The sequence below is a fragment of the Littorina saxatilis genome, linkage group LG2, assembly GCF_037325665.1.
Source record: "Littorina saxatilis isolate snail1 linkage group LG2, US_GU_Lsax_2.0, whole genome shotgun sequence".
Taxonomy (NCBI): Eukaryota; Metazoa; Mollusca; class Gastropoda; order Littorinimorpha; family Littorinidae; genus Littorina; species Littorina saxatilis.
In genome coordinates this window covers 17859873-17884480 of record NC_090246.1, presented here as the reverse complement: position 1 = coordinate 17884480, position 24608 = coordinate 17859873, and the positions used below count along the sequence as shown (strand labels likewise).

At 45.7% G+C, this 24608-nt stretch overlaps 2 protein-coding genes across 3 annotated transcripts; one reads left to right on the top strand and one right to left on the bottom strand.

Moving 5' to 3' along the window:
* The first annotated feature begins 485 nt into the window (after nucleotides 1-485).
* On the top strand, nucleotides 486-12228 carry LOC138958363 (acetylcholine receptor subunit alpha-L1-like). Of its 2 annotated transcripts, none has more exons than XM_070329481.1 (8): nucleotides 486-937; nucleotides 4006-4160; nucleotides 5327-5371; nucleotides 7191-7300; nucleotides 7894-8032; nucleotides 8533-8953; nucleotides 9721-9914; nucleotides 10228-12228. In XM_070329481.1, exons 1-8 carry the CDS (start codon nucleotides 799-801, stop codon nucleotides 11242-11244), a joined length of 2220 nt encoding a protein of 739 aa, XP_070185582.1. In that variant the 5' UTR covers nucleotides 486-798; the 3' UTR covers nucleotides 11245-12228. The 2 variants fall into 2 exon arrangements, with proteins under 2 accessions (XP_070185582.1, XP_070185581.1); XM_070329480.1 differs by having other exon boundaries at nucleotides 4003-4160.
* Nucleotides 12229-17364: 5136 nt separating this feature from the next.
* LOC138955900 (uncharacterized) lies at nucleotides 17365-23252 on the bottom strand (the record flags this gene model as incomplete). The annotated part of the gene is given in 4 exon segments (XM_070327409.1): nucleotides 17365-17886; nucleotides 18424-18625; nucleotides 21816-21941; nucleotides 23018-23252. Coding segments are annotated over 4 exon segments (791 nt in total), but the record flags the coding sequence as incomplete, so codon positions are not given.
* Between the last annotated feature and the right edge of the window lie 1356 nt (nucleotides 23253-24608).

Sequence of the window (24608 nt, the reverse complement as noted above, 5' to 3'; positions counted from 1 at the left end):
CACCAAAACAATGCTGCTCTTAACCCTCAAAACAAGGCCCAGAATGCACCAGATTGCACAGATTTTAACCGTTTTTCTAAAATTTTCCGGGGGAGCATGCCCCCGGACCCCCCTAGTTCGCGCGCCTGCAAAGCTTGTGGCTTCGCCACTTCGCTGATTTGCCCCCCCAAAAAAGGAGGAACCCCCCCCCCCCCCCCCCTTACAACTCATTTGGTCCGGCCCTGCTACTGGCTTCACAGCAGTGAGCTCTGGCGAAAGTCAGAACGCCTTCCTCGAAAAAAAATGTGATGGTATCAAGCTGACACCGTTGTTGTCACTGTACTCAATACTCACAAGTATTACTGTGCAGTGTTTTAAATCAGTGCACTTTTATTTCACTGATAACACATCGCGAGGCTGTTTTTGCGTGGCAGCAGCTGTTGGCTCTCCGCCAACACTTCTCCGGCACCAGCAGTTCCCTCCCTTGCATTATCAACATACCAGCAACAGCCACTGCCTCGAAAAACGAGCTGTGAGTTTCTCCACGCTGGTGTTGTGATCGCAATTTGATCATTTTCACTTCTCGTCACCAGTGGAGGATGTTTCAGTGAAATTCTTGTTCGATATTTCTTGAAGTTTTAACGAGAATGTAGGCTGCAAAGCACCTTCGGCGTTGTAGCAGACGACAAAATCTCTGGCTGCGAGAGGAATCGCTCCGCATTCTATCTATGTCTCTGCGCATACGCAGTAAACCCTCTTCAGTCTGAAGAAGATGGTGGGCGCATCATTACAATTCCTCGAGTCTTGAAGAAGAAAGAAATGGCCGCTTCAGTGCCCGCTGCGGTTTTGGCTAATTTACCGAGTTCTTCTTTGAAGCGATGCCGCCTGCTTCTCTTGTGCTGGGTTGCGGTGTTTTGCCAGGCATGCCGGGGAGTGGATATGGACTCCACTACAACAGGTGAGTAGAACAAGCCAAATCAATCATCTTATTATGGATTGATTAATTAAGATGCTAGATTATCGGTTAAATCTGGAAGGAGTGTTTCACTTCGACTTGCTTATTGTAAAATGAAATTATAGAGCCATTGCACAATCCCGGCAAGGCCGCGCGATGAGGCTCAGCCGGTAAAAATGTTATGTTTTGTGTGTGTCACAGTGTGTGTGTGTGTGTGTGTGTGCGCGCGCGTGTGTGTGTGCGTGTGTTTGCGTGTGTGTGTGCGTGCGTGTTCGTGTGTGTGTGTGTGAGTTGGGTGACACGGCCGTATCATAGTGTGTGTGTGTGTTGTGCATGCGTGCGTGCCCGGCGGTGCGCGTGCGTGCCGGTGCGTGTTCGTGTGTGTGTGTGTGTGTGTGTATGTGTGTGTGTGTGTGTGTGTGTGTGAGTCAGTTGGGTGACACGGCCGTATCATAGTGTGCCAGTGTGTGTGTGTGTGTGACAGCAAAGAATAAACTGAACATACCTCACACACCAACCTGTCACCCCTCATACCCTTCCATCTCCGTTTGGTCCATGGACTGAGTAGGTTTGAAGAGCAACAAGTTTACGATAGCCTGGAACATACACACTGGCACACGCACGCACACACACACACACACGTACACACACACACACACACACACTGACATTGAAAACAGTTATTCCGTCACAAGTGATCCTTATTTCCGTCCGATCGACATAGTTCATAACGAGTAATAAAAGGACACCATAAAAGTGCCTATATGATTTGGGCAGAAGAAGATATCTTATCCGCATGGAGTGTAGTGTGGAACAGGTAAAGGTGTTCGATGATATATATATACCGTTTAATTAATAGTGGCACAAATAAAAGGGAGAGTATAGAGACACAGTATTAACATTTAGATGTAAAACAACCGCGTCAATCGAAGTGTACTTGTAGTTGATTGGAAATTGCCCTGTGGCTTCCTCGGCTGTCATGGTTTCTTGCCAGAATAGCAGTAGAATGCAACTGACCGATTTCAAACTAACGTGTTTTTTCTAAACCAGAGGCACATGGCTTGGGTGGCGAGGGGGGTGGGGGTGGGGAGAGGGAGGGGAGGGGTGGGGAGAGGGAGGGGAGACTGGGGGGAGGGGAGGGGGGTGGGGAGAGGGAGGGGAGGTCAGTGGGGAGGGGGTGCTCTAGCCCTTGCCTACCACTGTCACGTGCCTGTGTTCTACACCTAGCAAAAAACGAATACATCTCCACCAGCACGTCCGCGGTGACGAAGAACGTGAGGCACAGTTTTACACGCGCCATATATAAATGTATTCAGGGACGGAAAAAGCAGCAACCAAACGAACGAAGATATGTTGCAGAAATCGATATTCAGGGAACGGCGCTGTCGTATCGATCGGCTCAGCCGTGCTTTGACTGACCGCACGTGTTGTCTCTGTCTCACGCTGTGGCGGTCTCGAACAGCAGTAACTGTTGGAGAGACGATAACACTACCACTAACCATCCCACTCTGTGTTCCCCAGCTGTTACTGCGAAATAATGTTGTCACGCTTCCTCTGTTACTGTTGGCACAAATTGATGTCTCCTCTGCTCCGTTTTGCCTTGAACTGTTATTATAGTATGAACGCTTTTTTGCTGACGGCTGTGCATGACTGTCCGCGGCAGTTATTCCTTTTTCTCAGTTGTATAACTACCCGTATAAATAGGTGTTGCGCTGGCTGTTCGTTTTTGTCATGATGTAATAGACGATCTCCAGAACCCCTGGAGCAAATTTTTGATTAGTGCTTTTGTGAACAAGAAACAATTGACAAGTGGCTCTATTCCATCTCCCCCCTTCCCTCCGTCGCGATATAACCTTGAACGGTTGAAAACGACGTAAAACACCAAATAAATAAATAAATAAATAAAGATCTCCAGAATCCACTGAGGTTTGTATGGGTTGTAAAAGAGTGAATAATCTTACTTTTACTGAGCCAAACTTTCCACACGTGCTCCTTGCTCACGTGTTTCAGACCCACCCTCGCTTGTAACTGGCCTATGCTGTCACGAAGGAAAGCTTGACTCAATAAAACCAAGATTAATCACTCTTTCACAGTCCATACAAACCTAACAGATCAGTTATTTCCAAACATCGTCTGTTTCATGTACACGCAATATGAACGCGCACTGCGGACGGTATGATTGTATATGACTATCTGGCTGTCTACGGTAATGATTCTTATGTTAGTTACGTCAGTGCTTGTACAAATCGAAAATGCACTTTCAGTATGGAAATCGACTATTTAGGTGATAGATATGTGTGTTAGTTCTAAGTTTCGTTATTTCTGTGCCCAGCATGTCGTAAGAGGCGACTAACGGATTCTGTTTCTCCTTTTACCCTTGTTAAGTGTTTCTTGTATAGAATATAGTCAATGTTTGTAAAGATTTTAGTCAAGCAGTATGTAAGAAATGTTAAGTCCTTTGTACTGGAAACTTGCATTCTCCCAGTAAGGTAATATATTGTACTACGTTGCAAGCCCCTGGAGCAATTTTTTTATTAGTGCTTTTGTGAACAAGAAACAATTAACAAGTGGCTCTATCCCATCTCCGCCCCCCCCCCCCCCCCCTTTCCCCGTCGCGATATAACCTTCGTGGTTGAAAACGACGTTAAACACCAAATAAAGAAAGTTATTTCTGTGAGAAAAAAATAAAATATATATACAAACTTCTTTTTTTAAATCTTGAAGCTTACTGACTATCACGAAAACTCTCGGGATACCCATCAGCGCTTTAAATGAATGTGTTGAAGGCGGCTGTGACTTTTTTCAAGACCTGTGCATTGTGCATCCCTCTCCGTCCACCCCTCTCCATTAACCGCCTCAAACAAATTAAAACAAAAGGCCAATGTCTTATCTTCTATCTGCATGTCGCTTTGTCTGTCAGAGTGGCATATTGGAAACAGTGCCTGCCTCCCCCACCACCCCCCCCCCCCCCCCCCCAACCCAAAAAGTAGAACCAAGAAACCTCAAACCTTGCATCACAAACAGAGCACATCTCTGCTACATATTCTTCAATCTTGTTTGTTTGCCAGCAGACTCCAGTCAACATGCACGACGTGTCCCGGACGAACAGCGTCTGTACGAGTCCATCATGGCCAAGTACCAGCAGTCTGTCATGCCGCACGTCGACAATAAGACCTTCCCGCTCACCGTGGCCTTCTCCCTCAGGCTGAATCAGATCGTTTTGCTGGTGAGTCGTTAGTTTTCTAGTGTGCTTGAAATCCAGTGTTCTTGAATCAGATCGTTTTGCTGGTGAGTCGTTAGTTTTCTAGTGTGCTTGAAATCCAGTGTTCTTGAATCAGATCGTTTTACTGGTGAGTCGTCAGTCTTCTAGTGTGCTTGACCAAAGTGACTTCTCTACCGGGATGAGGGTTCAAAAAAGGTCCTTAAAACGTCCTTAAATTTTAAGGTGAAAATGCTGTGCGAACCCTGGCTTGACCAAAGTGATTTGTCCCTCAGGTTGAATCAGAGCGTTTTACTGGTGAGTCGTCAGTCTTCTAGTGTTCTTGGCCAAAGTTCACTATATCTGCAAGGATCAGACCGTAATACGCAAAACCTCGTGTCGATAACACGCGGGGTCCGATTGGTTGAAATCACAAACAAAGCTCATTTTCAACCAATCCAACATCACGGCTGGCTACCACCCGCTTGGTTACTTTCTCGTGCATACCAGCCCAGATCGTCACACCGATGAAGTATATATGAGGTCGTCTATTTCTGTAGATCAGTCTGCTTGGCCATTTTGAACGACTACCATGACGAATACCAGCAGTTGCTCTAATATCCCATTTAGCCAACACATAAGTTTTCTTACACTTGTTTTCTCGATGGAACTGGACCCTAAATTCACATTGGCATGTCCTTGGAATCGACTGGTAAATTCATTCACTTGACCATCACACAAGACCGGTACGGTTGGCCCAGTGGCAAGGCGTCCGCCCCGTGATCGGGAGGTCGTGGGTTCGAACCCCTGCCGGGTCATACCTAAGACTTTAAAATTGGCAATCTAGTGGCTGCTCCGCCTGGCGTCTGGCATTATGGGGTTAGTGCTTGGACTGGTTGGTCCGGTGTCAGAATAATGTGACTGGGTGAGACACGAAGCCTGTGCTGCGACTTCTGTCTTGTGTGTTGCGCACGTTATATATGTCAAAGCAGCAGCGCCCTGATATGGCCCTTCGTGGTCGGCTGGGCGTTAAGCAAACAAACAAACAAACAAACCATCACACAAAAAAGTACCAGCAGTATTTGATGTCTTTAGTCCACAGGACTATAGATTTGATGTGTAGCCCAGCGTGTAAAATAAAATACCAACATATGTTGCTTTCAATCTGAAATGTTTTGTTTTTATATGTACAGGACGAGCGACAACAAGTGTTGACGACGAATGTCTTCATTGATCAGGTATGCTTAGCTTGTGCTTGATGTTACCCATCTTCTTGTCGTAACATATGATTAGATATCTTTGTAGTTTAAGATGTAGTTTTCTTTGGTTCATATTTCTTGAAATTCCGAACATTCACTCAGTGCTATCGTTTGGGTCAATTTTGACAAACGATTCCTATGACGTTTTTGTGCAATGTACAGTCGTTAAAAAATTGTTCCGAAAAGAAATGTGTTGTATGCAAAATGGGGACGCTGTGTAGATCTGTGTAGACGTGAACTTCGTAATACGTGTGTCAAAGATAAGTTTTGTGCTTATTGGTTGCCTTCATGTTGTGTTTTTTTTTGTAACGCTAATAGTCCAAACCCTAACTTGGGTCCAAGGGAGCCTTTTCTCTTCTTGGCATTGTTGTCTTTGGAGATGTTTTTACATTTAGTCAAGTTATGACTAAATGTTTTAACATCGAGGGGGGAATCGAGACGAGGGTCGTGGTGTATGTGCGTGTGTGTGTGTGTGTGTGTGTGTGTGTGTGTGTGTGTGTGTGTGTGTGTGTGTGTGTGTGTGTGTGTGTGTGTAGAGCGATTCAGACTAAACTACTGGACCGATCTTTATGAAATTTGACATGAGAGTTCCTGGGTATGATATCCTCAGACGTTTTTTTCATTTTTTCGATAAATGTCTTTGATGACGTCATATTCGGCTTTTCGTGAAAGTTGAGGCGGCACTGTCACGCCCTCATTTTGCAACCAAATTGATTGAAATTTTGGTCGGGTAATGTTCGACGAAGCCCGGACTTCGGTATTGCATTTCAGCGTGGTGGCTTAAAAATTAATTCATGACTTTGGTCATTAAAAATCTGAAAATTGTAAAAAAAATATGTTTTTCATAAAACGATCCCAATTTACGTTTATCTTATTCTCCATCATTTGCTGATTCCAAAAACATATAAATATGTTATATTCGGATTAAAAACAAGCTCTGAAAATTAAATATATAAACATTATTATCAAAATTAAATTTTTCAAATCAATTTAAAAACACTTTCATCTTATTCCTTGTCGGTTCCTGATTCCAAAAACATATAGATATGATATGTTTGGAATAAAAACACGCTCAGGAAGTTAAAACGAAGAGAGGTACAGAAAAGCGTGCTATCCTTCTTAGCGCAACTACTACCCCGCTCTTCTTGTCAATTTCACTGCCTTTGCCATGAGCGGTCGACTGACGATGCTACGAGTATTACGGTCTTGCTGAAAAATGGCATTGCGTTCAGTTTCATTCTGTGAGTTCGACAGCTACTTGACTAAATGTTGTATTTTCGCCTTACGCGACTTGTTGTTTATTTCACACGCAGATGAACTAGGCTGATAGACCAAACCCTAACTAGGGTCCAAAAGAGCCTTCTCTCTTCCTGGTGTTGTAATCTTTGGAGATGTTTTTGTTTATTTCACACGCAGATGAACTAGGCTGATAGACCAAACCCTAACTAGGGTCCAAAAGAGCCTTCTCTCTTCTTGGCATTGTTGTCTTTGGAGATGTTTTTGTTTAGTTCACACGCAGATGAACTAGGCTGATAGACCAAACCCTAACTAGGGTCCAAGGGAGCCTTCTCTCTTCTTGGCATTGTTGTCTTTGGAGATGTTTTTGTTTATTTCACACGCAGATGAACTAGGCTGATAGACCAAACCCTAACTAGGGCCCGAAAGAGCCTTCTCTCTTCCTGGTGTTGTAATCTTTGAAGATATTTTTGTTTAGGCATTGTGATAGGATCGATGACGTTTAACTAATAATTTTCTTGCATTGACCTCTTTCTTTCATATTTACATATATTTACTCCAGACATGGATAGACCCAGCCCTAGCGTGGGACCCGTTGAATTTCACTGATGTCCGAGCTCTACGTATACCGGCAGAGCACGTCTGGCTGCCAGACACATTCGTCTACAACAAGTAGGTTTTTGTGTTTCTATGTGTGTGGTTGTGAATCCATGCGTGGCTGTGTGTGTGTGTGTGTGTGTGTGTCAGTGTGTGTGTGTGTGTGTGCGTGCGTGCGGGCGTGTGTGTGTGTGTGTGTGTCTGTCTGTCTGTCTGCGTGTTCGTGTGTATGTATATATGCATTCGCTCATTAAGACATACTGTATGGTATAGAGAGAAGCAGCCAATGTTTTTTCTGTCACTGACATGTGTGTGTGTGTGTGTGTGTGTGTGTGTGTGTGTGTGTGTGTGTGTGTGTGTGTGTGCAGGGCCGGACTACCGGGGGGGGGGGGGGGGGGGTTATGGGGGTTGCGCAAACCCCCCCCCCAGCCTAAACATGTACCTCCCTTATTTAAAACATTTCTTATTATTGTTTATTTTATGCCGTTTCATGCAAGGAGCGACCATTTTGCTATCTTAGAATATGACCTACCCATCAGCTTCAGGGGGCTTCGTCCCCTGACCCCCACTGGCAACCCCCCCCCCTCCTCTTAGCCTAGTCCGGCCCTGGTGTGTGTGTGTGTGTGTGTGTGTACCCTCTAAATATACAAAGTGTGTGTATTTTGCAGTGCTGACGGAGGAACCTCAGGGTTTATGCGGGGTACCTATGTTCAGATCCAGAGCAACGGCCGTGTGCTGTGGCCGGTACCGCTGCGCCTCCGCTCCTCGTGTAGCGTTCAGATCACCTACTTCCCCTTTGACACTCAGGTCAGGATTTTCAGTAATTTTGTTCTGTGTTCATTTAGAACGGAGATTCTCAGGGACGATTGTTATCTCTTCGTGGTTGCTCTGCTTCTCATCGATAAATCTTCTCATCTTTGTTTTTCTTCTGCTTGTTTACCGCCAGTTCCTTCTTTTCTCATTTTAACCTGTTTATATCCACCCCCTCTCTCTCTCTCTCTCTCTCTCTCTCTCTCTCTCTCTCTCTCTCTCTCTCTCTCTCTCTCTCTCTCTCTCTCTCTCTCTCTCTTTGTTGGTTTGTTTTGTTTGGATATTGTTTCGCATCTCGTTCTCTTCTCCTTCATTTTAGGCCCCTGCCTTCTTTCTTTCTCTCTTTTTCTGTAGTCTCTGACTCCAAAATGTTTTGCAGCCTATCAGTAAGCAAACAACTGTCATTTCTGCCATACCTTTCAGCTCGCTTTTTGTTCTATAATCTCTGTACCCATCATACCTGGCTCTAAAAATCACCCTACACCTTACGCGTTCAGATCTGTACGCTGCGGTTCGGGTCGTGGATCTACGGGCTGCGGCAGCTGGACTACACGCCGCTGACGGACGGGCTTACGGTGGACCCCTCCACCTACGTCAACAACAGCGAGTGGGAGCTGGTGTCCATTACTATGAACAAGGCCCTCTCCCCGCCCGGCGGCCCCGCGGGTATCCGCAAGCTGGTATCGCACCCCCACCTCACCTACGTCCTGTACCTGAAGAGGAACACCTTCTTCTACCTGTTCAACATCATCGTGCCGTGCGCCATGCTGTCCACGCTGAATATCTTGACCTTCTGGTTGCCCCCTGTCTCCGGAGAGAAGGTCACCTTGGGCTTGAGCGTCTTTCTTGCCTTCTCCATGTTCATGCTGCTTATTGCTGAGGAGGTCCCTGCCACGTCTGAGGCTGTGCCTCTTATTGGTGAGTATGTGTGGTTTAAAGTTACTGAACCTGTCACGTTCAGGTGCACGGAGCCCCTGGGGTTTTCAGTCATGCCTCAGGCAGAAATCCGTTTGAAAAAATACCAAGTTTCATTGACTTTTATGCATGCAAGGAGTTATAACTGCAGATTTTTTACAATTTCTTTTTGGTCTGCCTCTGGGTAGGTTTTAGTCGCCCTCGGCCAGGCTCACATCAAGTTCCGCACGTGAACTAATTACGTCAAAAGACAGGCTCACATGTTTTCTTGCAGGGTATCAAAGCCCTATCTTTTTTTGCAGCCAAGGGAATCCGTGCTAGCTATATCTCGAGATGTGACCAGTGGCATAGCCTACCTGTTTGACTTTCTATACATGTCTATTCGAATTCGTGTCTGATATGACAGTCTGTCGATCGATTAGTCGAACAAATTGGCAAACGACTGATCAACTACAAGCTGTTTTATTTTCGATGTCCGTGATCCGTGAGGAGCTTCGTATATTTTCAGCTGGCCAGCACCGTGTAGTTACCTATCATGTGTGTGTGTGTGTGTGTGTGTGCACGGTGTATGTGCGTATGTGTGTGTGTGTGTGTGTGTGTGTGTGTGTGTGTGTGTGTGTGTGTGTGCGTGTGTGTGTGTGTGTGTGTGTGAATCGGCTTTCTTCTGAGATATTAGGGCTTCAAACGGTGATATCTTGTTTCACAATCTTAATTTAAAAAATAAAAAAAATAAAAACAAAAAATCATGTTTTTGTGTGTCTGTGTGACAGGTGTGTACCTGTGCATGGTGATGACGATGACGTCACTGTCGGTGATCATGGCGGTGGTGGTGACCAACCTGTACCACCGGGGCAGGAAGATGAGACAGGCCCCCCGCTGGCTGGTCACTGTCTGCCTCCACTGGCTGGCCAGGCCTTTCTGTGTGCTCAACGACATCCCGCTCGTCGCCTCCACGGTTGATCTGGTGAGAACTGGCTGCAGCACAAGTCTACTCATTGATTCTATGGTGAAGTGATTGGCCGACTGGTTTCTGGGGCGCGTAGGAAGATATTTCTGTGTGTGTGTGTGTGTGTGTGTGTGTGTGTGTGTGTGTGTGTGTGTGTGTGTGTTATTGCGTGAGCACATTGTCCATTGTAATTTGTTGTGTTTGAATGTATTGTTTGTACTCAAGCCAGGCAATATTCGTAGTGTCCTGCACACAGTGTTGATAAAGTCTCTTACGTGATGCCCGGATGTAGAAAAACCGTATCCATGTGTGTCTCTCCGTGTTTGTGCAGGCGGAGCACTGTCAGTACGATGTGTCCATCAAGAGAAAGTCACAGCCACGAATCGCGCAGATCTTGGGGCTATCAGGTACCACCAACACCGACACCTGGCAAAACAACCCGTCCTCATCCTCTTCCTCCCGTCAAAACCCCGCCCTCCTCCCAACCCACCTCCAAAATGGCGGTAACGTGTCACGTGTCAACCATGCTCCTGACGTCACGAGGCGCGAAAATGGACGTGTGGAGAACTCGGGAGTGCTTGGGTCCAACCGAGACAAAATTTCGGCCATTTCAGCGTTCTTCACAGGTCTCGGCGAGAGGAAGTCGACTCGAGAAGTACACCCGAGAGCTAGAAACAGCGTGGTCACGAGCTGTCATTTCACTCAGATCCCCACCACTGACGACGCCGAGGATGACGATTCTGTGGACGGCAGGCCAAAAGAGGAAGGGGAAGAGGAGGAGGAAGTGTGGGTGAGGAGACAAAGCTGTCCATCTTCAGAGACTGAATTTGATCAGCGTAGTCACAACACAAATCAATTGAAAAATGGCAATAGCGTCAAGAACAACGCCGAGAAAGAAGACGAAGACGAAGAGGACGAGGAAGAAGAACGCGAAGTCTCTCAAAGGCTTTTGTCCCGCTCTGCAAGGCCGAACTCTTCAACCAGTCGCAGCACCACCAATGCCGGCAGTTCCAGCCAAACGCAAACGCCCCCGAAAAGCATAATCCGCCGTGCTTCAGGGAAGCTGCTATCCAAGATCCTGAAAAGCCACCAGGCACCAGGCAGATCTCACAAGAAGCTGGACCCTCATCCGACCTCTTCTGACCTGCAAGCGGCCCGCACCATGATCGCCGAGTGGCAGCAGATCGCCACAGTGGTGGACCGACTCATGTTCGTCGTGTACGTGCTCACCACAGTCATCGCCTATGTCGTCATTCTGGTCATCGCTCCGGCCAACCAGCCGCCCGTCACTGAACTCATGCTGAACGCTGCTGGTACCAACTCGGTCACCAAGCATTGGGGTGGATAAGCGAGTGGCCGCTGCCCGTTGCCCGTCACCAAGCGTTTGGAGAATCGACAGGCGTCAGCTGTCTCTTAATTTCAAGGCACTGGGGTGATTAGATCAGTGTCAGACTCCTACCCGTTATCAAACGCTTTGGGAGACAGGTGGGTGTCAACCATCTACCCGTCATCACGCACAGGGTTGGCTAAACAGATATCGAAGACGTTGGTAAACACTGTACTGAGGCGAACTGTATGTTATGTTCCACACACTAGCAGTGCGCTTTGATATTGATGTTGTAGCTGTACATTGCCGCCTCGTCTTCTGCTCACAAACAGGTCAGCGGTTGTTAGTAACGTTACTGCATTCTGCAGGTTGTACTTAAAACTACTGGTGTGGAAGATGGTCTATGGGCCGCTACCCTTCATATAAGCTTGTGTCGATAAGGACATGGATAGAAATGATCACGTCGACCAAGAACTTTACCTTGATGTGTTTCTTGTGGCTGGATATTAAGCGGTTTAAAGTGCACGAAGGGTTTGCTGCCTTTACATACATTTGTTTAATTTAGCCGTCCCAATAGTTAAGGCACAATGGATGGTGTTGGCATTGAATATTAAAAGGTTTACAGACTGTAAAAACAAACTGGGAGCTAACTAACGCGCTAATTGTCTTCCTGACACTCCTGTTGTTGTTGTTGTTGTTGTTGTTGTTGTATCATCGTATATGTTCTGTGATTTTAGTGCATCTGCAGTGCGGGAACAATGGAATATGTGTTTTATTTGGAAGTTTTGGAATACTGTCTCTTGCCTACGACATGCTGGTCGATCACGTGAACAACAAGAACTAGAAAACGCATTTCTAGTTGTTATGTCTTTTTGTTTGTATTTTGTGCTTCACTTATCATGTATTAGGATAGGAAATCAGCGCTAATTTGTAGCATTATGTATAATATTGTGGTTTTGAACGTGTGCACATTCATATGTAAACATGATCTACAATAATCTCCAAGGTTTTCGTGATTGCTGAATTTCCTGACACACATCGTGCTTGACTGATATTTGTGCGTGCATACGTGAGTGTGCAAGTGTGTGTGTGTGTATGTGTGTCATTCTTGTGTGCATACGTGTGTGTGTGTGTGTGTGTGTGTGTGTGCTTGCGTGCGTATTAGTGTGTGTGTGTTTGGTTCGTTTGTTTGTTTGTTTATCTTTCTTAGAATTGGAGGGCATTCTGTGTCATATGGCAGGCTTGATATTTTGCACCTGACCTGGATCTATGGCCACACACTGCAGATTCAAGGTACCCTCCTAGCCGTGCACTCGATCATGTTAACCGATCCAGACGGTTGTTACGCCCGATTTTGTACCCAGGACAACGACGTGGCGTGTGGGTATGCTCACTTAGATTAGATTTTCTCAGGTATTTCGTCAAAGCTGACATCAAACTATATACGCATAAACTACTAAATGCCTCTGCCATTTGGTAGTATAATTAAAACCGAGATAAATTTTGTTTTGTAGGCGAGAAAATCGAAAATACCGCGTAGTTCACTCGAGTATTTAGTGCATTGACCTGTTCATCGGAAAACATGCACACTGCACACAGCTGCCGTGGCTTTCAAGTGGTGTAAGAGCATGCTTCAACTTGCATACAGGCCATAATTCAACTGCCTCGTTGCTCTCAGTGCCATGTATGTCAGTGGAACGATGCTCTTACCCCCATTCCAGGACGGATCTATAGTGATGTACAAGATGGTTTGGACGGGGTGGAGGCCATGTGAAATGAGAACGAAAATAGCGGACAATGACATCAATCGGTCGAGAAAAAAAAGCTTCAGTGTCCATATATTTTGTTCAATAAAACAGCTTTCCGTGCGTTATTTAGTAAAAATGACATCATAACGTGATTGTATACTTATTTTAGATTCATTATTTATTATAAAAAAAAATCGAAACCACCACAAATCATTATTTTTGTCGAATGTTTACCTCCGTATATGGCCTTGAAGAACCAGTGACAGCTCTCAGTTGGAATTGTTTGACTTGAAAGTACAAAACAAGTCGCGTAAGGCGAAATTACTACATTTAGTCAAGCTGTGGAACTCACAGAATGAAACTGAACGCACTGCATTTTTTCACAATGACCGTAGTCCGCCGCTAGTGCAAAAGGCAGTAAAAGTGACGAGCCTGTTTGGCGCGGTAGTGGTTGCGCTGTGCTGCATAGCACGCTTTACTGTACCTCTCTTCGTTTTAACTTTCTGAGCGTGTTTTTAATCCAAACATATCATATCTATATGTTTTTGGAATCAGGAACCGACAAGGAATAAGATGAAATAGTTTTTAAAACGATTTCGGACATTTTATTTTAATCATAATTTTTATATTTTTAATTTCAGAGCTTGTTTTTAATCCGAATATAACATATTTATATGTTTTTGGAATCAGAACATGATGAAGAATAAAATAAAAGTAAATTTGGATCGTTTTATAAAAAAATAATGTTAATTACAATGTTTAGATTTCTAATGACCAAAGTCATTTATTAATTTTTAAGCCTCCATGCTGAAATGCAATACCGAAGTCCGGCCTTCGTCGAAGATTGCTTTACAAAAATGTCAATCAATTTGATTGAAAAATGAAGGCGTGACAGTGCCGCCTCAACTTTTACAAAAAGCCGGATATGTCGACGTCATAAAAGACATATATCGAAAAAATGGAGAAAAAAAAGTCTGGGGATATCATACCCAGAAACTCTCATGTAAAATTTCATAAAGATCGGTCCAGTAGTTTACTCTGAATCGCTCTACACACACACACACACATACACACATACACCACGACCCTCGTCTCGATTCCCCCTCTATGTTAAAACATTTAGTCAAAACTTGACTAAATGTAATGACCTTTATGGGTTTGTTTGTGTCTGTGAGTCTTAGTGTCTGTGTCAACTCGAAGACTAGCCCAACACATTGTATTGCTTACAGTGTCCGTCGCGATATAACCTTCGTGGTTGAAAACGACGTTAAACACCAAATAAAGAAAGAAAGAAAGCTTACAGTGTACGCAAACAGTCCAAAGAGCTTCACATACCTGCAAAAGAAAATATGCATTTACTTTTTATTTGTTCTGTGCGTGTGTGCATGCGCATATGCGTGTGAGCGTGCATGGAATTTTTTTCTGTGTGACTGTGCGTCTGGGTTAAACTATACCGAGCAACAAAAGAGACGCGAATTTTCTCAAGAAAAACGTTTAATCACAATTTAAAAATGTCATTTCTCATAAACGTAACATCGAAACGAATCAAAACCACGGTGGTATGTTCTTCGCACACTGTTCTTGGCTATGGCACAGTCTTTCGTTGCCACGGGCAAAGGAAGCCTCTGCAGATGGTCAGTACGGTGTGTGACCCCCTTGGAGGTTGATGACGGCCTGGCAGCGGCGCCTCATGGCCCGAGTGGATGAGTCTGTTGATGGCGTCTCTCAGGATGTTGCACCAGGCATGGATAAGGGCCTGACGCAGTTCTGCAGCAGTTCTTGGTCCTGGGCGTAACTAGTTGAGCTTTCTTTGAAGTTGGTCCCAGAAATGTTCAATGGGTATCAAATCTGGGCTGAGGGCCGGCCAGGCTATGATGTCGATGTCATTGTGCTGCAGGAAGGCCTGGGTGACCCTGGCTAAGTGCGGGCGAGCGTTATCTTGCTGCAGAACACAGTTTCTGCGCGCCTGGAAAAAGAGCACAACATGGGGCTATAGGATCTGGTCAATATAACGCTCTGCTGTGATGCCGTTTCCCCAACCAGGACCAAGATTGTTGAAAAACACAGGTCCCAGGGATTGGTTGAGGCCGATTCCACCCCAGACCATGACGTTTGGTCCACCCTGGGCATTGTGTTCCATGACGCAGTCACCAGCATAGCGTTCACCTCTTCTTGGCCACATTCTGACACGCCCATCAACATGACTAATGCAGTAACGGCTCTCATCGGTGAACAGAATGTTTCGCCATTGTCTCCAGTTCCAGTTGATGTGATCCTGGGCCCACTGCTGGCGCGCCATGCGATGTCTTTGAGTGAGAACTGATCCTCTAGCTGGACGGCAGTTTTGGAGGTCTCGCTCAGCAAGTCTTCGGCGTACTGTCTGGCCACTAATGGGTCTCTGGTGGTTACCGACGGTGTTCCTGGCTGTTTCATTGGCTGTATGGAATCGGTTTCTCAAATGATGTCGCAGGATCTTGCGATCTTGTCTCTGTGTGGTAACGCGAGGTCTTCCACTTCGTTGTCTATCAGCAGTTCTTCCAGTGTTGACAAAACGTTGCTGAAGGCGATATACTGTTGACAGATGCACATTGAAATCGACTGCTACCGCTTCTTGGTCATCACCAGCCGATAATCGACCCACTGCCCTCTCGCGTTGTTCTGGTGTCAATCTTGGCATCTTGACTCTGTCAAAAGTTTTACTGGCAGTAAGCGTGCCATGGTCTCTTTTTATTACTAATGCATCAGTGAACACATCTCACGCATGAGGTTTCCCCTACTCCGCTTGCACGTGCTGTAAGCGCACATCATGTGTTTCACGTGGAAACTGCTTGTCCCGTGCGTTGAGACAGCAGCAATGGGAAAATATTCACACAACAGCTTTGTTACACATGACTGCATAGGGCATCTATATCCCAAAAATTGTCACTCTCAGATTAACTGCGTTTTTTAAAATCAAAATATCGAAAAATAATTCGCGTTTCTTTTGTTGCTCGGTATATGCCCTGGAGTCATCTGAATGCATTGCACGTTCTCTCCATCCGAGCCTCTACCGTCACACTAAATAAAGACAACATACCAAAGTAAGCTCTTTCTAAACACATCGGGGGTGCAGAGGGGTGGGAGGGGGTTAACATATATACGTCTGTATCACCACACAGGAAACCCTTTAAGATTCGAAGCCACGCTGCACATTTGTCAACGACTGTCAGGACCTCAGCAGGTTTATAGTGCTACGCGGCGTACCTGTTCAAGAATTCCGGAAGTAAACCTGAAAACTAAAATAATGCGTCAAACAGACGGTCCGAGATGAAAGTCGCTTGTTCATTTCAATGCTTGTTATTCTCTCAGGTGCCAGGAGACTGGTTCCGAATAACTCTCACTGACTCTATTACACATGTCGTATACATTTAGAGCGCTTACTTCCCTTTGTTTATAAACAGCCTGAGAGTTCACAGCATCTTTCATCACACATTCTTTGGTCAGACAGGTCACGACAAGTCAATGTCAATACGAGCCTCCGACCAGTTCCCCTGTCTTACTATATTCTCTTAGTGATCTTGATTCGCCTTTAGAAATGTTCTTAGTACTGGTGGGCATTCATAGAAATAGTAAGAATTTGTAATGGCGTTTGGTGTAAGTGGTTTAATTTTCACAACACAATTTTAAAAACATGTCCAAACGGACGTGATTGTATCTTTTTGTTCGCGGGTATTTGAAGCTCTGCGGACTTTTTGCCTTCTGCGTGTACTGTGTTCGTATGTTCAGGTGCCAAACGTGCTACGAATACACAGTATAGAAAATGTGGTAGGCTTGTCTTCAGGTACACACACACACACACACACATGCTCACACGCATACATGCTCACACACACACACACACACACACACACACAACACACACACACAACACACACACGCATACATGCTCACACGCATACATGCTCACACACACACACTGGCACACACACACATACCAGGGCCGGACTAGCCCCCTGAAGCTGATGGGTAGGTCATATTCTGAGATAGGAAAAGGGTCGCTCCTTGCATGAAACGGCATAAAATAAACAATAATAAAATTTTGTTAAATAAGTCAGGTACACGTTTAGGCTAGGGGGGGGGTTGCGCAACCCCCATAACCCCCCCCCCCCCCGGTAGTCCGGCCCTGCACACACACACACACACACACACACACACACACACACACACACACACACACACATTCACACACACTCACCAATCACACACACACACACACACACATATTCACACACACCAATCACACACACACACGCACACACACACCAATCACACACACACACACACACACACACATACACACACACACCACCACCACCAACACCACCACCACCACCAATCACACACACACACACACGTCACTGGTGGCATAACATAATTAGAAGACAAAGAAAGCTCTGCCTTCAGCAAAGAACAGACAAAACTGTGGTATTCCTCTGCATGTCAACGTGTTCTCTTCAACTGTGGGACCTTAAAACGACAGTGCGAGACGAGAAAAATTACATCAATCTTGAATCGTTTCCACAGTGAGTATTCTGTCGTTCTCCCCGCAATCTCTTTAACCACGCCGCCCCCCCCCCCCCCCCCCCCCCCCCCAACAAATGTTGCCGTCCTCCCACAGTGAAGTTCGTGAAAACCGGTGAAGTCTCACTTATGATTGATATCGCTTCGCGTTCCAGGGCCACGACCTGGGGTCAAAGGTGTCCTGACGCAGCTCCGTGATGAACACCCCCTCCCCCACGTGGTCCCCCTCCTCCATGTCGTCTGCTCCACGCTCTAGTGACGTCAGCGCACGCTCCAGGGTTCCACAGCGTCTGTTGAGGTCAACTCTTCTCCTCTGTGCACTGGTAGGGCGACTCATCATCTGCCGGTGGCTGACCTGAACAGGAAATGTGACAAAGTTATTTCCCTTCCCAGCGGTCACGTGGGTTATGGGCCTTCTGCGTCACCCCTTTGTGCATACATGGCTATACTTATAGCCCCATTCCGCCTCACAAGAGGTTTACAGAACGAATTAATTTGTTCCCGAAAACAGCACTACTAACATAATAAAACGCATTCGCAATAGTATTCAACGCCTTTAAATGACACATACAGGTGACTTGAGCTGTTACCAAGATGGTTAAATAAATAATTCAAACCTGCTTAACTCCATCAGTGAAGTTAGGAAAAATATCGGTGCTGTGATGTGGTTTCAACACAATCCACTGTCTCATAGGTAGCCTATCAATTCCTCAGTTGAACAAGCCTCTTTATACTTTCTAATGAAACCTGTATACTACAAATCTTTCTCAAACGCACCTGAAGCCTTGCCATTAAAATACGGTTATAATGCTGGAATAGCAGACATATTATCAAAATGGTTTAATTTAGACCGTTGAAGCATCACAGCCGTCAGTTCAAATCTGATACTTACAACTTTGCTATCTCCTTGCTCGTCATCATCATCATTGAATTTCTTCTTCTGCAGCAGCAGGGGGAAATGAGTTCTGTAAAAGGTTGACGAACCTCCAAGCAAGCCACCCGTGCCCCTTTGACCTTGACCGAGGTCAGAAATGGGTTTGAGGTCAAGGTAGTTTCCCAACATATCAAGCAGCTCGTCACCAACTGTGTCTGTTCTGAACACGATAAGACAGAAAGACACTTTGAGGAATTGTCATTGCTGTGATGAACCAGGCACAGCACAGACCATCAGGAAACAATAAGCTTGTGGCTTGTCAAGCTGTTGATTCCTTAATGTGAATTATCTATCGGTGTTGTCCCCAGCCTCAAAGGACAATAGGTCACACAGGGCCGGACCAAGTTCGTTTGAGAGGGGGGGGGGGTTCCAACTGACGGCAGGGGTCCAGGGGCCGCCCAGGCCCCGGTGGGGTGCAGGGGCAACGCCCCACTGGGGGGTCTGGGGGGCAAAGCCTCCCATAAGCCGAGAAAATTTTGCATTTGTGAGGTCATTTTTTGGTCTTTCCTTGCAATTGGGAATCGAAATTACACATTTTCAACAGTAACAAAATATACTGTTCAAAAAAAGAAACGCATAGCTTGTAATATTTGGATAATTTAGTTATATGGCTACAAGGATATCCACCAAACTGCAGAAAATGTTTATCTGGTCGTCGACCTTTCGTCCATTGCCACAAGTGAGCTCTGCACGTGACGCATGCGTTATCAGTGGCTACAATGTCAAAATTGCTCATTTGGCATGACCACTCGTCATGCTTCAGTGTAATCTCGTGAAACTCGGGGAATATTGAGCTCTCACCATGTCTTCCAAAACCCATAAAAGCGGATTGTTCGCCACAAAGAAATCAGACGACAATTCAGCGACGAAAGATGGCCCGATTGAGCAGAGAAGACCGCCAAATTGCATTGGGTCGTTTACAAGCAGGCCAAAGTCAAAGTGCAATCGCCAGGCACTTCCACGTGTCCCAAAGCACCATCAGTAGACTGTGGGTCAGGTTTCAAGCCACTGGCTCTGTTGCTGACTTGCCACGAGCGGGAAGACCAAGGGCGACAACTGCTGCTCACGACCGCTTCATACGGCTCCGCCACCTCCGGAATCGTTTCCTGTCGGCCTCATCTTCTGTCCAGGCTCTCCCCGGGCCACACCGATTATCGGACCAGACCGTGCGGAACCGCCTGCGTGAAGCTGGTTTGAGAGCTCGCAGACCTCACAGAGGAGCTGTCCTCACCCGCCGCCATCGCCAGAACCGAGTGCAGTGGGGCAACCAGCACCTTCGCTGGACCGTCCGGAATCACTGGAGACACGTGTGGTTCAGCGACGAGTCCTACTTCCTGCTCCAGCGACATGATGGTCGGAGGAGGGTCTACCGGAGAGTAAACGAACGTTACGCGCCCAACTGTGTGGATGAGGCACCCGTTCATGGTTGTGGAGGCGTCATGGTGTGGGGGGCGATCAATACCGCTGGAAGGAGCACCCTGGTGCACGTCCAAGGGCGCATAACTGCCCAGCGATACGTGGAGGAAATTCTGCGCCCACACGCCCTTCCTCTTCTGGCTGACCAGGATGCCATATTCCAGCAGGACAACGCTCGCCCGCACACAGCACGACTCACCACCCAGTTCCTCACCGACCACCATGTCCAGGTGCTTCCCTGGCCATCCATGTCGCCAGACATGAACCCGATAGAACACCTCTGGGATGAATTGGACAGACGTGTGCGCAGGCGAGAAGAAGCGCCGGCAAATCACCGCGATCTATTGCAGGCACTTCAGGAGGAGTGGGACACCATCCCACAGCAAGATATCCGGCATCTGATCCAGTCCATGCCCAGAAGGTGCCGGGCAGTTGTTGCTGCTCAAGGCAGTCACACACCCTACTGACTTGACAGCCTCGGCACCCAATCGTATTGATTGACTGATTGATTTGAAGATGCAAATGAACTGTGTGTGCATTCAACTGTGTCCATACCAAATTTCAAACAAATAATCTAAATATTGGATTTTCTGTTAATTTTTTCGAAAAATAAAACAAATTTGGCAAGTAGCAACTATGCGTTTCTTTTTTTGAACAGTATAAAAACAATTTCATCTTATTCCTTGTCTGTTCCTGATTCCAAAAACATATAGATATGATATGTTTGGATTAAAAACACGCTCAGAAAGTTAAAAAGAATAGAGATAAAGAAAAGCGTGCTATCCTTCTCAGCGCAACTACTACCCCGCTCTTCTTGTCAATTTCACTGCCATTGCATCGAGCGGTGGACTGACGATGCTACGAGTATACGCTCTTGCTGTAAAAATGCAGTGAGTTCAGTTTCATTCTGTTAGTTCGACATCTTGACTAAATGTTGTAATTTCGCCTTACGCGACTTGTTTTTCTTCTCTGAGAGGTACATTGGATGGCCAGGGGGGGGGGGGGGGTTCCGGAACCCAGGAACCCCCCCCCCCCCCCAGATCCGGCCCTGTCACAGTTGGACCTGGACTGATGATATGCATAAGGTCAAAATGTCGTGGCTACAGAAACATTTTCCTGTCAGAAGACCTCGTACACGTCAACCCTTCGGACGGTCGACCGCCAAGGGCTGAGGTGCGCGAGGAAATTCCCACCCCGACGGGAGCCAGCAGCGGGGTCGGATTGGTTGAAACTGAGGTGTGTTTGTGATTGGTTGAAACTGAGGTGTGTTTGTGATTGGTTGAAACTGATGTGTGTTTGTGATTGGTTGAAACTGAGGTGTGTTTGTTATTGGTTGAAACTGAGGTGTGTTTGTGATTGGTTGAAACTGAGGTGTGTTTGTGATTGGTTGAAACTGAGATGTGTTTGTGATTGGTTGAAACTGAGGTGTGTTTGTGATTGGTTGAAACTGAGGTGTGTTTGTAATTGGTTGAAACTGAGGTGTGTTTGTGATTGGTTGAAACTGAGGTGGGTGTGTGTGTGATTTCATCCAATCCGGCTCCGCGGCTGGCTCCCGTTTGGGTGGTAACTTTCTCGTGCACCTCTAACCTGGGCTCAGGTGCACGAACCGAAAGTGGGTGCCACCCAAAATTAACCGAGAGAGAACGAACCGCGGGGTCTGATTCGTTGAAATCACAACAAATCTCAATTTCAACCAATCCAACACCGCTGTTGGCTCCCACCCGGTTGGTAACTTTCTCGTGCACCTCGGCCCTGGGGTCGGACCAGTGCGTCAGATCAAAAATGAATGCGCCAATGACAAAAGACACAGGCCTGAGAACAACACTGGTGTATTATAATATAGATGCTTGAACAAAACCATGTCACGTTGTTACCAAACTATCAACCAGGTTAAGATGCAGCCTTGTAAGGTAAACATCAAAAGAAAAGTCTACCTGCCCGACTGCTGGGTGGTTGGGCGTCTCAGCATGGGTTGTCCCAAAGATGAGCGACCCAAGGGAGGTAATGATGGTCTGACTTCCGCTCCATCGCCACCCTCCCTCAGCAGCTGGTCTCTGTCACTGATGAACATTTTGAAGAAATCCAAAAAACGAATAGACTGCTAACGTTCCGAACTTCAGAATAGAAAACAAGAAAGGTATGTTATAGAAACGTTTTATTGTGACAAAACAAAACGTTACGGTCACTGACCTTCCATCCAGCGGTCTTTTAAATGGATTTGTATACAGACAAACACTTATAATCCAAAAAGCTCGGTTGTATGACACAACGAACGAGCTTTAGACGTCTACAACAAACCTTTCTCCCCTATATATATAACAATATACACTACATTGGGGTGTGCACGTTAAAGATCCCACGATTGACTAAAGGGTCTTTCCTGGCAAAATTGTACAGGCACAGATAAAAAATGTCCACCAAAATACCCGTGTGACTTGGAATAATAGGCCGTGAAAAGTAGGATATGCGCCGAAATGGCTGCGATCTGCTGGTCGATGTGAATGCGTGATGTATTGTGTAAAAAATTCCATCTCACACGGCATAAATAGATCCCTGCGCCTTGAGTCCGAGTCTGGAGATACGCGCGCGATATAAGACTTCATATATAACAATTCTCTAAAGACCTATAATAAAAAATAAAATCTAATCTATGAATAGAATAAGTTCTATTGCCCTTTCCATAGCTCGGCTTGGAGCAGAATGATGTGTACGAAAGTATGCATAACGTTTACTCATGCAAGGATAGCTTTACTCATCTTTTTTTAATTTTATCTTTTTATCTTTTTTTGTTTGTTTGTCCCGCAGCCTATAATTTCCCTGTCAGAAGGACTGATACATCTTGCAACAATTTGTTTTCTGTTTGTTTTTTCATAACCAACAAAGACAACACTTATCAGCCTACGTGTCAAAAGAGGATGTTCGGAACTAACACGGAATGGTTTTAATTCGCTGCGGAAGAACGTCAAAATGCAGTGTCCGCAGTGAAGTTTTCTTTTCAAACATGCACATCGGAGCTCGTTGTTGTATGTGACGCTATCGGCTTGTTTTAATCTTGCCTCACGTTCAAGGAATACAACTCTTCCACGGCACATAACAAACCTGCCAGAGTTATATCCGGGATAAAGAAGTCTGTTACCGTAAAGAGAGCGGAACTTCCCGGGGTCCTAGCCGTGGTCTGGTACATGTGTGATGAAGCTGACCACCATTAGCGAGAGAGGGCAATGTCCAGTTGTAGCGGTCCCAGTCGTTGAGGCGGAGCTGAGTGACCTGCTTCTGTCCCAGCTTGCTGCGTGCACTGGGCGCAGACTTCTTGGCGTACACCACTGACGTCCTGCGCAGGTGTTCCCGTACTGACGCCCTGTCGTCGATGACTGCACGTGAAACGCGTACATACCAAAATTCAACATCCTGACTACTACTTCCGCTGCAGAGTGGGATTTTTCTCCAAACAATAAATTATCCTCGGACCCATTGACAGTGGCCTTAAAGAAATAAATCCATACCAAAAATTACCACTTTGCACAGAAAGCAGCCATTCTGTCATTCTTGTATTGTGTCCGATTTGAAGGATGATGCTTCCGTACGCAAAAGTCTGGACAGATCTGTGGTTGTACACAATATCGCTTGCATGGGGAACAAATAATCTCTTGCAGGGGAAGGAGTGTGTCTTGAACAGCTACATGCCTGTTGGTCATACGGAACTTGACACGTACAAAGAAGCGACATCAAAGAGCTGAGTAGGGGCATGATCTACACGCCTTCTGTTTACACAGTAGTGTGAAACGTGACAGGTGTCCTTCAGCCGACAGGGACTTCGCACTGTTGAGCTGGGTGTAACTTATATCTTCGCATACACTCGTCCGGTCAATGATTGATATGTAGACATTCTTTACTTCATGCGTGCAACAGTCCCAATGTTTGTATATGATTTAGTACCTTATTATTTTATTTGTTTATTCTGTGTTCGTATTGTTTTATTAGATTTGTACACAGGCTGTATTTGTTCTCGACATAGTCAAGTTGATATTTGCAGGAGTGACGGAACCATGAACAAGTCGCGTAAGGCGAAATTACTACATTTAGTCAAGCTGTGGAACTCACAGAATGAAACTGAACGTAGTCCGCCGCTAGTGCAAAAGGCAGTGAAAGTGTCGAGCCTGTTTGGCGCGGTAGCGATTGCGCTGTGCTTCATAGCACGCTTTACTGTACCTCTCTTCGTTTTAACTTTCTGAGCGTGTTTTTAATCCAAACATATCATATCTATATGTTTTTGGAATCAGGAACCGACAAGGAATAAGATGAAATAGTTTTTAAAACGATTTCAAAAATTTAATTTTGATCATAATTTTTATATTTTTAATTTTCAGAGCTTGTTTTTAATCCAAATATAACATATGTATATGTTTTTGGAATCAGAAAATGACGAAGAATAAGATGAAATTGGTTTTGGATCGTTTAATAAAAAAATAATTTTAATTACAAGTTTCCGATTTTTAATGACCAAACTCACTCATTAGTTTTTAAGCCACCAAGCTGAAATGCAATACCAAACCCCGGCCTTTGTCGAAGATTGCTTTGCCAAAATTTCAATCAATTTAATTGAAAAATGAGGGTGTGACAGTGCCGCCTCAACTTTTACAAAAAGCCGGATATGACGTCATCAAAGGTATTTATCGAAAAAATGAAAAAAACGTCCGGGGATATCATACCCAGGAACTCTCATGTCA